The sequence below is a fragment of the Ursus maritimus genome, unplaced genomic scaffold (genome assembly GCF_017311325.1).
Source record: "Ursus maritimus isolate PB19 unplaced genomic scaffold, ASM1731132v1 scaffold_10, whole genome shotgun sequence".
In the NCBI taxonomy this organism is placed as follows: domain Eukaryota; kingdom Metazoa; phylum Chordata; class Mammalia; order Carnivora; family Ursidae; genus Ursus; species Ursus maritimus.
The window spans coordinates 2,539,010-2,555,508 of NW_024423344.1; the positions used below are offsets into that span (position 1 = coordinate 2,539,010).

At 39.8% G+C, this 16,499-nt stretch overlaps 1 protein-coding gene across 4 annotated transcripts in view; it reads left to right on the forward strand.

Moving 5' to 3' along the window:
• Positions 1-16,499, forward strand: part of IFT88 (intraflagellar transport 88) — a 145,624-nt gene that overhangs the window by 115,492 nt on the left and 13,633 nt on the right. For all 4 annotated transcript variants that reach the window (XM_040621247.1, XM_040621264.1, XM_040621252.1 and 1 more), the window contains one exon: positions 6,639-6,705. In XM_040621247.1, the coding sequence (XP_040477181.1) occupies positions 6,639-6,705 (67 nt within the window). The remainder of the gene's footprint in view (positions 1-6,638; positions 6,706-16,499) is intronic.

A 16,499-nucleotide genomic window follows, 5' to 3' on the forward strand; every position in this document is an offset into this window, starting at 1 on the left:
AATAACAGTGTTCTTATTTTTACTTAAGAGAATAATCTCTCCTAAGTTTGAGCCTAGAATATTTAAAAATTTAACATGATTTTTGAGTGTCTGTCTTTCATAGAAAGAAAACATTCTTTAAGGTTAGACTTTTCAAGAAATTAATTATCTTGGATAATTAAATCTAAATTCCATATTTGCTTTCAAAGTGTGGTTATCTTGTCTTTGCTTTGAAGATGTGATCTGATTGTTTTATTCTCTTTTTTCAAGTATCAGTTGTTTAAGGATTATGAGCATGACATAGATTTTTACCTTAAAAATCCTGTAAAACATAAGTTGGTATTAAAATGCCATGGTAAAGGTATATAGTTTAAAACTTGCTGTGAAGACCAATTTACTACCATGTACCAATTGCTAAATTAGGTAACCTATGTGAAAGCTTTGTAAAATTAAATGGGTATAAATCAAAGTTCAAGTTATCATAATTGTCCTCATAATCACTATTAAATGTGTTTCATTAAGAAGAATCAAAAATAATTATATATTTCAAACTAAGAACATGGTTTGGAGCTTCAAATTAGTTGTTGTCATTAGTAGTTTAAGTTTATACTGAACAGAGAACACAACTAATACAAATTATGGATCATGCATAGTATAGTTCTCGCAACTTACAGCCTTAAACAGGAAAACTGGCATATGCACACCATCTCTGATTTAGTAGACTTCCACTGGGACCCCCTTTTACACAATAAGTAGCAGCCCTTCTGACTCCCTGGGACTTGCCTTGCAGCCAGCCCACAAGGGAATTCCAGCGGTAGGAAACCCTGATTCTGAGGAGTCCCTCGGAAATGAATTTTAAGGGCAAAGACCAAATATGCCCCCTTTAAAGAGATGCAGAGTTGCTTTTGCACAATTTTCTTATCGCTTGATTTCCGCATGTTTAGTTGTATCTGGGTTGAGCCATTGTAGATACTGTGCTCTGGTTCTGGTCTTTACAGTACTTCATGTTTACACTGGCTTTCTCTATCTCTTTGCCTTTCCTCTTCCCTCATCCTTTTTCCTTTATCCATTCTCTCCCTGTGATGTTAAACTCTTTCTTCCTCTGGCTGACTGCTACAGGTTAATAATTTTGTGGACTGTCAGGTCTTACTGTTAAGAATGAATATGTAGGGGTGCGTGGTTGGCTCAGTCAATTGAGCATCTATCTGCCTTCCGGCTCAGGTCATGATCTCAGGGTCCTGGGATCCAGCCTCACCCCACCCCTCCTGTCAGACTCCCTGCTCAGTGGGGAGTCCGCTTCTGTCTCTCCCTCTGCCCCTCTCCCCTGTTTGTGCTCGCACTCTCTCTCTTTCTCTCAAATAAATAAATAAAATCTTTTTTAAAAAATGAATATGTAAATATCATTGAGACTGCTTTTCTTTTCTAGGTAGTACTCAGCCTTTTGATTCCTCTTCCATCAAAATAGTTATATATACATTGAATATAGTCAATTTTTATCTGTTTCTCTCATAGACCTGACATCGTTCCATTGTCTTCACTAAAATAATTCCCTAATAACTTAATTAAGAATACTTTAGTAAACTCATACAAGTTACCGTTGATGCATTTAGATTTTCCAGTGGTTCTCTTACTTATTCACTGCAATTATTAATGTCTCACAGTGCTTGAGTAGTGCCTCTTTTGGCAGTATTTTATCACTGCCCTCATTGTAATCTGTATAAAACATAAGGTCATTACATTTATACATTTTATACATTTATACCTTCTCTCATTGTAGCTTCTCCTTAATATCTTCCCTCAAATGTTACTGCTTAATCTTTCATTAGAGTCAAAGTCACAGTCCTCATCCGCAAAGCACTCTCTCTACAGCGCCCTTGAAATCAATTTCTCTATTCTTTGGTATTCCTCATTAAATCTTAAACAAAAGAAACATTTGATGTTTTCTCACTTTACATTTTGCTTATAAATACAAAGTGGAGGAGAAAAAATTGTGAAAAAGAAGGGTCCTAGAAAGAAGAGACTTAAAGAGAAAGAATTCTCACTATCCGAGAGCTTATTTATCTTTTAATTGTTGCATGTCCCATTTCAGTACGTGTTTCTGAGATTGTGAGCCATTGGGGCAGAGCATTCTATTTCTTGGCTTGCATAGTGCATAAAGCACTATTAGTTATGGAACAAAGTATAATAAATAAACTTCTGAATTAAGGACGCTCTCCTTTTCTAAATTAGAACTTAAAACTTGTGACTATTTCTGTGCGTTTCTTGTTTAGAATCTGTCCTACTGCAGAAACTTAACATTTTTCTGTGTAATTAAAATTTCTTCATTTGTTAATGCCTGCATGATACTCTATTGTACAGATATGTCTTGATTTCTTTAAGCATTTTCACAGTTAGACAGCCAAATACCTTTTTTAGAGTTTGTAACTCTCTACAATCAGTCTAATTTTGGTGTTTCTTGCTGAAGAACACTTCCATATTGTGAACTTGAGACCGTTTGTGAAATGGACATGTAATTGATAGCAGGGATATCATAGATAATCACATCAAACTTTTACCTAGAGCTGTTAAAGGAATGCAGAGTTTACTCTCAGTCTTTATCCCTTCCTCTCCTCTGGAAGTGCTAGTAACGGTGGAAGTTTGGCAGCAGGAAGGAAAAGAAGTGAAGACACTAGATGAATGTTCGTGAATGATGTTAGCACTCTTCATGGTTCTGGTAACAGTTTTCCCTTTAATTCCACTTGATTACATCTGCTAATTAGACATTAATAATAGCAACAGCTAGCATTTACTGAGTGTATGATAGGTACAGGCACTGTTCTAAGTAAGCACTTTATTAACTAATTTAAACATCACAATAGTCCTACAATGTTGGGTATGGTCTTATTATTTTTTTTAATAGATGAGAAAACTGATATCCATGGTGGCTAAGTAACTTCCTCCAGGTCACACATTTATTGGGGACAGACCTAGGCTTCAAATCCAGGCAGGCTGGCTCCCAACCCCAGGTTCCTAATTACTGTGCCTTACTACCTTTTGAATAGTAGGGGAAAAGGATGATGCCAATAATTATTTTTAGTTGATGTATAGTCCTTACTTATTCTGCACTCAGAAAAGTTGGTAACTCATACCATGAATTAAACTAAAATGTATCTTGCCATCAACTCACCAAAATTTGATTAGCCATTAGGGTCTCAGAATGGTTCTATTCAAGCATGCTCTGTGGACCAGTAGAGCCTCAGAATCACCTGGGCACATCTTAGAATTACAAAGTCTTGGGCCCCACCCCAGACCTACCCAAACCCTACCCCAGAGTTAAATTCAAGAATCTGTCTATGTGTTTTTTTTTTTGTTTTTTTTTTTTTTTTAGAATTTATTTATTTGAGAGAGAGAGTGCATGCACCAGTGGAGGGGAGAGGCAGAGAGAGAGGTAGATGCAGGCTCCCTGCTCATCAGGGAGCCTGATGAGGGGCTGGATCCCAGGGTCCTGGGATCCTGACCTGAGTTGAAGGCAGATGCCCAACCAGCTGAGCTACCCAGATGCCCCTGTGTATGTGTTTTTTTAAACAAGTTCTCCAGGTATTTTTCTATTTACTAAAGTTTGAAAAACACTTGTCTAGAGTTTATGCTCCTACAGGGTCATCATGCAAATGATCAAATGCCAGCTCAGGATATGGAATCTGATTTGGGGAGTGGGGGGCAGAAAGTAGATGTAAAATAAATCAGGCCATGGATTTTTAACAATTGTTTAAAAATGGAAAAGGATTTATGTAGACCTAAGAAAGATAAATTGATTCAGGTTTAAGTGAGTCAGGATAGTGTTTCTCCCTGAACCCCTAACTCCTACTTTAAAATGTTAAAGCCAGAAATTTATTTAGACTGATTTTTCAGAGAATCTGTTTCTCTTCCTGGAACTATAATGGAAAAAGAAGACTGTTCTCCCCTTTATGCTTGGGGGGATCTACATTCCTGAGTAAGAAGAAAACTTTTACACATGTGTATTCATTAGTGCCATCAATAAGCAGTTCCAGGCATAGGCCGTTAGGCCAGGCAAGAAAGACCTTCTCTGCCATGTCTGGCTACTATGGGCCTGGAGCAATGTGAACTGGCCCCCGGCGCTGTAAGCCTCTTAGAAACATTTTTAAAGAGATGTTTTATGTTTCTTCTTCACTCAACACAAAAAAGTTAGCTGCAAGGCATTGTGTCACGCTTGACCATAGTCTGTAAAAGAACAAAATGGGAAGAGCAGGAATTAAATACTGAGTAATCTAAATATGAAAAGGAAGAGAAAAATATCAGCCGAAATGCGAGAAAGAGGATTAGAGAACAAAGTATACAAGATTCAGTATGGTGAAATTTGTTGATTTTCAGCAGCAAATAGGTGTCCAGTTGGAAGGGGATAATAAAAACCCTCATTCTCCATGAGCCTGGATGGCTCAGTCAGGTGCGTATCTGACTCTTGATTTTGGCTCAGGTCATGATCTCAGGGTTGTGAGATTAAGCCCCCCCGCATCCCGCTCCACACTGGGTGTGGTGCCTGCTTAAGATTCTCTCTCTCTCAAGATTCTCCCTCTGCACCTCCTCCCTCTCCCACTCCTCTCCAACCCCCCCAAAAAAACCCAAACCAAACCAAAACCCCACATTCTCTGCCCACAGGAGAGTGGTGAAGGAAAAAGACAAGCAGGGCAGGACCGTGAGTGTGAGGAGGGCATGGGTGTTGGTGAGCACACTGAATGAGCAGCCACCTGGGTTACAGGGGCGTTTCCCTAAGATGAGAGTGGAGCTTAAGGGACGAGAGGGAGCTAGGAAGAAGATGAAGAAGGGCATGACAGACAGAGGGCCCATGGAGGCAGGAAGCTGGCACATCCAAGCAGTGCAGGCTGCCCTTTATTCACAAAGTAGGAGGGGCAGTCCGTTTCCAAAGGTCAAAAGGACAGCATGTGGTGTATTAAAAACATGGTTGTTCTGTGGGGCGTGGGGACGGACACTGAGCCAGCAGTGGGGAGGCCCCTGGAGACTGTCACGTGCTTACGTGATATGTGTCCAGCAGGGCACGGTGTCCTGGGAATAGGAGAGGAAGAAGAGAAGTCATTGAATCAAGCCAGGTTGTAGGTTTCTTGGTGCGTGGAGCGGAAAGACAAGTGGGCAAGCAAGGGGCCTGGAGGTCCTGATGGAGATGTGCTTAAAGGTGGGGTGATCCTAGGCTGGAAATAAAGTGAAGATTTAAGGGAATTAATTAGGAAAAGATGGCTGAGAGCCGAAGAATTGGGAAGTTTTAGATGAGAGTAAGGAATAGGTGGAATGGGGTGAAGAATGTGGTGACGGTGGAAAGTGCTCACTTTCCTAAATTGTCCTATTATAAACATATGGCTACTAAAGCAGGATGTAAGATCTTGTCTCACATTTGATTTGAAAAAATTTCAAGTTACATGGGCATTTGTCTTTATGAGTTTATTTTAGCATTGTATAGGTCTTTTAGATATGCTAGAAATAATCTGTGGAGAGATGAAAAGCAAGTTTTGAAATAAAATCTGATTAAGGATGTTAACATTTTTATTTTGTTATATCATTTTTAGATTTTCAAAAGAGAAGGGGCAAAGGAGAGAGATGGGGTTTCAAGGGAAGTTTCTTAACAGAAAAAAATGTGAGCATGTTTACATGCATTTGAAAGTCCTGGGTTTTAGGACAGTGTTCCATTTTACAGAAACGAGTCTTGAATTATTGAAAGGAAATTTTTTTCTTCCTAGCAGACCACAATGTCAGTAACCCCCTCCAAGACCTGATAATTTATAAATACTGGGGGAGTCGTCGGGGTTGAGGGAATAGTTTGTCCTTTGAATTAAATATGACATTGTGTTTATATTATTGAAGATCAAAATAAGGTACTAACCTTTGTTTCAAATTTTTAAGTCAGTTGTAGAGTAAATCTCAAAAGCTCTCTGATTCTGGTTACTGACTGCCCTGTCTCTAAACACAGCATTAGACATATGAGAATCTGGCAGTGTGATTTGAGGCAGATTCCGTGGCAATACAAAAAGTCTAACACGTAAGCAAAACAAAGTAACCATAAATTGTTTCAAGAAACTTAAGAATGTCACAGGTTGGAGATATTTCTTATGTTTTAAGGATGAGCTTGTACCTAAGAAAGTGGACTACTGAACAGATCATAGGCATTTTGTGAGATTTTAATTGCACTTTTATTGTAGAAGTTGAATTTCAAAAGCCAGTTTACCTTTTCTTTCCCCAAAATAGTTCAGGTTCAGCCATTACAGAGTTGGACTAGCTCAGGAAATAGCCCTTCTGTGGATTCCCTTGTCCCCTGCCACCCCCCAGGTTTAAGACGTGAACTTTCATATCAGGAGAATATTCGGTTTGTAATACACGCTGCACCTGTAAGTGGACGTGCCACTTGAGTATTTCATAAGGACTGAGGACCCTGGTAGCAGGCAGGCTGTGAACCCTTCACTTAGAGAACAGCCTCATCTTTTCTCTTGTAGAGTCAACTCTCAAGTATGGAGCAATTCGAACCCAGCTTTTAAGGGCCTAGGAGCAGTGAATCTTTAGGGCTACACGATAATGTTATTTTTTAAAAATAAACATTTAGTTATATTCAACTTTGAGGAATTATAATTTATTCTTTTAAATTCATCATCTTGTTCTAGCGCATAAAGTCTGGCAGAGACAGCAGTGGGGGCTCCCGCGGCAGAAGAGAGGGGAGTGCCGGCAGTGGTGAGTATTTCCCATTTCCTTGAAATACTGGATTTGACAGGCGGGTAGTACATGGGCTTCTAGAAACATCATGAATAATCCAAAAAAATGTCCTTTGTTTGCTTGATCTATACACAGTAAAACCTCACTTATTCTAATCAATTTTGTAAGCAGTCTGCTATGTCCATGACTGTAAACGCTAGCGGATTTTACTTCTTAAATAACCATACCTGTTTCTGCTAAGTGATTATTAAATAAGTTCATGCTGGATAGATGAACATAGGTGTCTATGCCAATGAGGTTTTACTGTGTTACATTTTTTAAATTTACACTTAAGGCAGTACCATGAGAAGTAAGATGATCTTATAGAATGCTGGCAGTCCTGAGTCTTTACACTTTTCTTGTAGAGATAGTGCCGGTCTGAAATGAGGAGACATAGTTCTAGTTCCTGTCTTGATCACGACAGCCTTCTGTCTTTAGACCAACCGTGTAAATGCTGTAGGCTGTAGGTGATTTCTGAGTTTGTCTGCATCTCTCAGTTCCTCGACTTTGATTGCTCGTCACACCATTACTTAAGAAGATTGTTAAGTTTTCCTTCCCTCTTTCCTCATCAACAAAATCTACCTTCTCTGTCTACATCAGGGAGTAGTATAAGTTAAACTTCATAGAAATTTGGTGGTTTTAAAGAAACTAATTGGAAAAATAAATGCTAAATTGGAATCTAGAAATACACATATATTCTCTCATATCCATACTTAGCGCTCTCATGCATACGTGATCCAAGTCCGCCAACTGCCCAACTTCAGTCTCCCATCTCTTTGTGATCTAGGAGTCAGGACAAAGACAAATGGGACCCTTAGTTCAGGTAGGTCTTCTTTCATTCATTCATAAACATGCATTAGATGCATGCCAGGCGCCAGATAAATACTGTGCGAAGTGCCAAGGACATGGGGGTGAGTAAGACATGGTCCCTGTGCCCGGGGAAATGAACAGCTGGGCGGAAAGACACACAAGTTTCAGGTGCCGCCAAGACTGCTGCTGTGCTGCAGAGTGCTCAGGTGTGCTCTCACTTCCCTAGAAGCTGCAGCTGGACAAAGATTCTTTCCTGAGTTGTAAGCTCTGCTTTGCCAGCTAGGTTTAAGCAGTTACAGCCATCAGTGACATCTAGTTCCAGCAAGACAGTTTGATTCTCTAAGGATCAGTCCAGCTTCTCCAGCTGAACCTCACAATCCTCGCCTGTTTACCCTTAGGTCACAGGAGTCGTTACTCAGAGCTTCAGAAATTAGTAGAAGCAGCTTGCAGCTTGAGTCCCAGGGGTGCCAAGGGCAGTCTGCCACCTCAGGGAGTAGCCATTTCCTCTCTGGTCCGCCCTCTGTGGTCATGATGGGCGTTCACATCTCCATAGTGCCCCCTAACCATCAGATGTCACCTCAGTTCTGTTACCCTGGCCTCACGCCTGCTTTCGTGTGTTCACTTAACCCTCTGGGGTTGGATGAGTTACATGGCATCCCAGACTTCATTTCCTCCTGCCCCCCAAGTTGGAATGCCTCTTTCGGTAGCCTTGCTGGTTCCACCCTGACACTTTCTCAAGAATCATATTTTCTGCCTTTTTTTCTCCAGCTCTTGGCACAGGCCACAGGGCAGACTGTCCCAGCTTTGAAGTCTGAATAAACCATGCTGTGGATGCCTCTCTCACTTTCTCTTCCCTTTCACCTCATGGGGCCCTCTCAGAACACCCGCAGCACACTGCGGGTGTGCCCCCTCCTCACCAGCCGTCTCCCTCCCACTCCGCCAGCACCAGTCACTGTGCGCATAGTGGCCATACCTCAGTTAGGACTTCCCAGTACAAACCCACACGTGACAGCCCCCAATCTTACCCATCGTCCACCTCTACCTGTGAAACCTAGAGATGCACATTTACGTCTTTACACGGAAATATTTGGCACTCCTGTCTGATCCACAGGTCAGATAGTGGAAAGGGATGATTTTCTAAATGCATCCAAAAGAGACCAGCCTTAAGCTGTTAAAATAAATGAATGCCTACAACTAGATTTTTAAAGTATTGCCCGGGAGCAAGGACCAAGGGAACTTAAATAACAGAATTATGAAATGCTTGAGGGCCCTTGAAAATTGTCCCTTTTTTTGTGGGTCAGGCTAGTCCTACTACAGCCTTATTTTTGCTGTTAGTCTGTTTAATAAACCTCAGTTCCTGTCCTCTTCAGTGGTTCTCCCAATTTTAGCATGTGGCAGAGTCTCCTGGAAGGCTTGTGAAAACAGCCTGCTGAACTCCTAGTCCAGCATTTCTTTTCCTTTTTTTTTTAGATTTTATTTATTTATTTGACAGAAAGAGAGCAAGTGAGGGCAAGCATAAGCAGAGGGAGCAAGAAAGGGAGAAGCAGGCTTCCCGCTGAGCAGGGAGCCCGATTACGACGAGGCAGGGATGATCCCAGGACCCGGGATCATGACCAGAGCTGAAGGCAGACGCTTCACCGACTGAGCCACCCAGGCGCCCCTAGTCCAGAATCTGAACCAGTCTGGGCCATGCCCAGGAATTTGCATTTTCACAAGGCCCCAGCTGATGCTGATGCCGATGGATCTTAAATGAGGTATTATAAGAGTAAATGTGATATAGTGTGTATAGAAAGTTGCTGCTACTATTACCACCAAATTGAAATTCACAGTAGTGGCACTCATCCAGCCTTTGGCCTAATGCCTTAGTTCTGTCACTCCCAAGTGTATTACCCTCGGAGGTGGTGTGAGCTTGAAACTAACTTAAAATTACACGGACAGTTCATGGAAGGGGGCTCAGCGCAGTGCCTGCACATACTCGATGCTGAGTAACTATTATTATTATTTGATACAAACTGCGTTGAAAAGCAATAATGTTTGCTTTAGAATATTGAATATGCATTCCAGGATTTTCAGTACTTTAGTTTGTTTTTGTAGAATTAGCTTAAAATGAAATGAACTTGGGGTGCCTGGGTGGCTCAGTCATTAAGCATCTGCCTACGGCTCAGGTCATGATCCCAGAGTCCTGGGATCAAGCCCCACATCAGGCTCCCTGCTCAGCGGGAAGCCTGCTTCTCCCCCTCCCACTCCCCCTGCTTGTGTTCCCTCTCTCGCTGTCTCTCTCTCTGTCAAATAAATAAAATCTTTTAAAAAAAAATGAAATGAACTTGTTTTAACTCCTTAAAGTAGAAATGCATTACTCTTTTAAATGCCAAATTTGGGGAGAATCTGCATGACCTGGGGAGTCTGCTTCTCTCTCTCCCTTCTCCCCACCCCCACTCATGCTCTCTCTTGCTATCTCTCTCAAGTAAATAATCTTTTTTAAAAAAAATGAATGAATGAATGAATGAATGAATGCCAAATTTGGGGTTAAGGTTTCAGCTGCTCAGTGCCAAAACATCAAACAATTCAGAAAAGAGTTAAGTCACACTGAAGGTCAGTGTCCACAAGGAGAGCTGTATTCAACAAGTTCCAGGTCTCCATAGTCAGCATTTGTACGGTCTACATGGGTAAGCCAGGGGAGGGGAGTAATCACATTCCTGCGTAGTGTGTTGGCTTGCATTAAAAGACCAAGAAATCTGCAGAGCACATCTGCCTCTCATGTGTATCTGTCCTCAGGAAACAAGAGTGCCTTCTTGTAAAGCATCTTACATCTTACATTTTAGCGTGATGGTTGCATTTTGTGACTTGAGCACTGTGTTATTAAGGCTTCATTTAAAAATTGTTTTTATTCACTCTGTGTACTACTTAATAGTTTGCTACATTTTTTAGTTTTTATTATGTCTTGGGTGTGAACTTTTCCCGTGACAATGTATCACTTAGTTTTACACTAAAAATAATTTTATAATGAAAGTGAGTAGGGTAGTATGACTCAGTGAACAGAAATTAACTTTATGGACACTTTTTGAGAAACATGTCTGTTATAAAATACATTGTAGTCATACTTTATTTTTAAGTTTTGTTTTAAGATTTTAGTCCAAGGGTAAGTTTTTTTTACTAGAATACATTCTCACAGTTTTGTGGACCTCAGTTGTCCCAAGCAGAGTGAACAACTCATGCTTAGTGACCACCACCTGTGGACAAACAAAAGATTACAGCCTAAGGAGGTAGGATAGGAAAAGCACATGTAAATATATCTAAATTCAAAGAATCACATCAACAAAATGTAGCTAATCTCTAGGAAGAAAGGGAGTGAACATGTATGGGGCAAAAAAAAACTTGGGGAAGCCAGAGGGACTGAGGACTCTTATTTCACAAGAGTGTCACTCCTGTCAGCTTCGGTTCCAGAGTAAGTGCCCTCTTCACCTCAGAAAGCCAAAGAGTAATTGTGATGAATGCCCTGGTATCTAAGTATTTGGAAGCTGGTATGTAACACAAAGGGAACTTTAGTAGCAATAAATATTAGAAGAGAGTTGATAGCACACACTGCGGCACCAAAGTATTGTCTGTGTCACAGATTCTGAAGAAATTTCTCTGTGTCAGTCTACCTTGCTGGTCTCATCTGCTAATGTGTCACGTGTTTTCTCTAAGCCAGGGGGTTGGCACGCTTTTTCTGTAAAGAGCCAGGTAGGAGACAGTTGAGGCTCCGGGGTCATACCCATGCTTGCTGTGTCACGAAGGCAGGCGTGGACAACATGTAAGTGAACGGCTGTAGCTGAGCTCTCTGAAACTTCATCTTTGGACACTGCAATTTGAATGTCCTATAAATTTCATGTGTCACAAAATATTGTTATTCTATTGCTTTCTTTCCAGGCTTCAAAAATGTCTGAACCATTCTTAGCTCACGAGATGTTCAAAATAGGGCCCCAGACTGTAGTTTGCTAATTCCTGCTCTAGGCTGGACTCCCCAAGAATGTTCCTGGGTGTGACAGATGGGGGCCCTCAGGTTATCCTCTTTCAAAGCACTGATTTCAGCTATCTAATACACTGCACACAGCTTGTGCAGTCAGATTCTTTATCGCTGACCTTTTCCCCTTAAAACTGTCCTAGCTGTTTACGTCCCAGCCACGTCCAGATATGTCAAACACATAATAACAGAGTGTATGAGGTTTTGTTTCTTCAACAAAACATGCTCCTTTCCTCCAGCCATTAGCTTATTGCCCTGCATTTGAGGTCATTATAATTAATTCCTCAGTCCTGGTATTCGTCCAACATCTCTGGACCTCTTTTTCTTTTTTCTTTTTTTTTTTTTTAAGATTTTATTTATTTATTCGACAGAGATAGAGACAGCCAGCGAGAGAGGGAACACAGCAGGGGGAGTGGGAGAGGAAGAAGCAGGCTCATAGCGGAGGAGCCTGATGTGGGGCTCGATCCCATAACACCGGGACCACGCCCTGAGCCGAAGGCAGACGCTTAACCGCTGTGCCACCCAGGCGCCCCTGGACCTCTTTTTCTAAGTCACCATATCTTACACGACCTTAGGCAAGTTATTTAATCTTTGTCACAGTTTCCTTGTCAGTCAAATGGGAGTGAAAATAGGACCTACCTAATAGGGTTGTTCAGAGGGAGAGATGCGTTAATACATCTCTGTGTCGGACACAGGCAAGTACCTGATAAGGGCGATTCCTATTTGACCAAGGAGAAGGGGGCAGTACCTGACATTCTGGTGTACACATCTGTGTATAGTGAAGGTCCATGTCTTTACCTCTCCTGGATGTGTGACCTTGGAGTTTGTTATTCTCAGAGTTTTTCCTACCACCAGAGGGTCACATTTATCAATGCATGAAGGTAAATGTCAAGTGTACCTCTCTCTTACTACAGAGTACAGAGTTTATAAAAGGGTTTTTTTAAAAAACAAAAATTCTAGAAATTGTATATGTAAGTGAGTGTTGTATTTTGAAGTTACCAATTTGGAAAGCTGAATATTTATTCCAATAATGCTGTTAGTCAAAACATTCGTGAAACTCCTCTTTTGGGATTTCCATTAGAGGCAAATTACAAAAAGCACAGGAAATCCGATCTATTTTACAGATATATGTAATATATGTATTTAAATCTGATGAAATACATAAACGCATATATATTACATATATCTGTAAAATATATATACACATTTTATATATACACATGAGCATACACACACATCCCATCAATTTTTTTCCTTTCCTGTGTTTCTGTTTATCAATAAATAAGCATTTGTCACGTTCCTGACCATAGCAGATATTCAGTAAATATCAGTTTCCTTTCAGCTCCTCCTTCTTCCATACATTTTTTATATACCAGGTACTAAGTTAAGCATTTAAGACATGCAAAATATAACTCAAAAACTGTAATAAATCAGAGTGCCTGGGTGGCTCAGTGGGTTAAGTGTCCAACTCTTGATCTCAGCTCAGGTCTTGATCTCACAGTCATGAGTTCAAGCCCTGCATTGGGCTCCACACTCAGCCCAAATGAACTTTAAAAAAAAAAGTAACAAATCAATTATCTACTTTATACATCTTTACTGATTCTGTCCACAGCCGCCTTCAACTGAGTGTTGCCTGTTATAGTAGCTATCACAGTCAACTTTTCCAATTTTGATATATCCCTGTTAGCTGTTTTGTTGGGTAATAATATAATTAGATCAGTAGGTGTAGGGAGTAAGGGGTGAAGTTAAACTGAGAATTGCAGCTGTAACAATATAAAAATGGCTGGAGTTTTCACAGTAAAATTAGGTCCCAACAATGGGTCTTGTAAAATTACACGAGGATCATATCATCTGAGTTGATGATGTCATTACTTTCTGAGATAGTAGGGCTGAGGAGGGTACTTTGGATCCATACCTATGGTATGCTGCCCCTTAACTTTCAAAAGGGGCAGAGGCAAAGGAAGATCAGCTTCCTCATATCGAGAGGATAGATAATTTGTAAGTTGGGCTACAAAGTACATAGACGTAAGTTAGAGAATAGATTCATGCTGAAGGTCTCAAAAGTGCTGTCTGATGTTCTTCAGTATTTCTAGATATAAACAAAAATTTACTTATACTTATGGAATGAGAGAAGATCTTCCATAGTGACTGCATCTTTGTAGGTGCCAAAGTGAGTATCATCTTGGAGATGGAGGAGAGAGACCAAAAATATTTTTTAATGTCTAATGGATAGTGAAATCAGAGTCTGTAGCTCCCCAGAAGAGAATCATTTAAGAAGAGATTGAACAGAGTAAGGGGCACTGAGTTTGTAACATAGAGGAATAGGAAGAATTTTTTAGAAGGTTTCATTTTGGATAGCACTTTCAAAAAATAAGAAATCCGGGACAGTCGATAGGCTTCCTAGCTTAAGAGAAAGGGGTCGATGTTGGAGACTTATCGAATATTGGTTAATTGGACCTTGAAAACTAAAAATGGCTATTAGATTTTTCAATTAAGATAGTGTTGGTAACCCTAAAGAAAGTGGTCTCAGTACACTGTTGGGCAAAAAATCAGATACCAATGATTTAAGGAGTGTATGGATGCAGGAAGTTGGAGAAGAGAATATAAACTGTTCTCTCATGTATGGTGGCAAGTAGGCAGCATCACCAAGAATTAAAGAAATGTAAATTAACCTATAAAATTATCAGTGATTTTTTTAAAAGGATAATTCTCTGGGATAGGAAGGATGAGATGAGATGGGCATTCTTTATAAATTAAATGCTGCTGGTAGGAGCTCTAAGTGGTATACCTTGTTGGGAACATTTGATAGTATTCATTAAGACCTTTAAATGTCCATACCCTAGATTTGGACAAAGAATTATATACACACATATCGATCACATTATTTGTGATAGAAAACATGAGAATGAGCTAAATGTTCAACTGGAAATAATTCCAAGTTTAATTCTATTCTTTACAGTTGTAACACGACATCATGCTTCCTTGCCTAATCTTTAAGAGAGTTATGTTGCCATTAGAAACCACAAAGCCTTCAAACATTTAATATAGAATGGCTTCCAGAGGTGATAGAACTTTTGAAAAAGAATATTATTTACAACTAGAATGTAGTGAATAACAGTAATTATACAATGTGCTTTCCTTTTTACTTGTCTGTAATTTATACAATAGTGTTAAGAGCATACTGAAATCAATAAAACAGGAAAAAAGCAAAAAAAAATCAGATCTTTTGTCAGACTTTTTTAATGTGTTAAAGGTGTAACATCATAGAAATGCTATTTATAATGACCGTTTAAGGTAAAAGTACCCACAGACAGTAAAGGACTTGAAGGTAGTGGCCATGTCTTCTTCCTCTGCCGCATCTGGAAACCTCGAGGTACTGAGTAGGAACATAATTAATACTCATCAGAATTTTAAAATATTTTGACGGTACGAAAGATAAATCTGTATACTTGTCTTATTTTTACATTATTCCTGTAAATGTAGTATGGACTGAGTTTTGTAAAATCCTTGCCATAATCTAATTCTGTTTAAAGAATTAAGAAAAATGAAGTATATTGTTTTTCATCTTCTCTTTATGGTTTTTTTCCTGCCTTCATTTTATCTACAACTATAAATCTTGTCATACTCTTAACCTTTTTCTTTATAAATAAGTAAAGACTGTCTTCCCTTGGAAAGAGAATTCATTTTCATTTGAAGAGAATGGAGAGAGTTTATGTAGTTAGCCTCTTAACTTTACTTAATTTGTTCCATGAATAGAACATATGTTATAAAACTCACTTTCTCACCAAAAAAGGAACTAATATTTTAAAACCTTAACTTTCTAAAATGTTTCAAACAGTCTGCCTTCTTAGTATGAGTTGCCTTGTAAAAATATTGGTCAAGGGAGGATCTAGTCTCTCCTCCAGCAAAAGTATTGTGAGATTTTCCCCAAATGTCAAGATTGCAAGCTGCTTTATAAGACGAGGGTCTAGGCAATTCTGGGGATGGGAAAAGGGTCTAAAACATAGAGCTGTGAAAAGAGATTGTGAATTTACTTTGTCTGGATAATATTAAGACAGCCACATTCTGTGCTGCTAAGCTTGGAAGAGCATATGGTAGGATTGTGTGTATGAATAAGGCCATACTTACTCATATAAACTTTTCACAACTGTATGGAAAGTGCTACACTTTACCTAGGTCCTTTGCCAAAAAAGCATAATTGTAGAATGGGCAAGGACTAGGTTGGCAATCAGGAAACCTCGGTTTTGCTGATGGAATTGCCACTAACCGTGAATTCGAACAAGTCACTTTACCTCCTTAGGCTTGTTTCCTCATCTGAAAAATAAAGAGGTTAGACTTAACCTTTTTAGTAACATTTATGTGTGTTCCTGCTGACTATGAAATTATTACTTCTATTTCTGACAGTAAGATGGACTGAATATTCAGGGAAACTCCTCCAGGAATAGCACTCCTAAAAATGGTGAATTGAATTTGGGGGAGGGGGGCAGAGAGGAACGAAAAAAGAAAATAAGAAAACGAAAAAAAATGTTAAATTCATGAGTTGGCAAGAAAAAGGGAAATTCTTTGGAGATTAAAAATGAGTAGAGAGGGGCGCCTGGGTGGCTCAGTCTTAAGTGTCTGCCTTCAGCTCAGGGTGTGATCCCTGCATTCTGGGATCGAGCCCCACATCAGGCTTCTCTGCTGGGAGCCTGCTTCTTCCTCTTCCACTCCCCCTGCTTGTCTCTCTCTCACTGGCTGTCTCTGTGTCAAATAAATAGATAAAATCTTTTAAAAAATAAATAAATAAAAATAAAAATGAGTAGGGAGCACCTGGGTGACCCAGTCAGTTAAGTGTCTGACTCTTGATCTCAGCTCAGGTCTTGATCTCAGGTCATGAGTTCAAGCCCTGCATTGGGGTCCACTTGGGTGTGGAGCCTATTTAAAAAAAAAAAAAAAAAAGGAAGAATGAAAATTTAAGTCC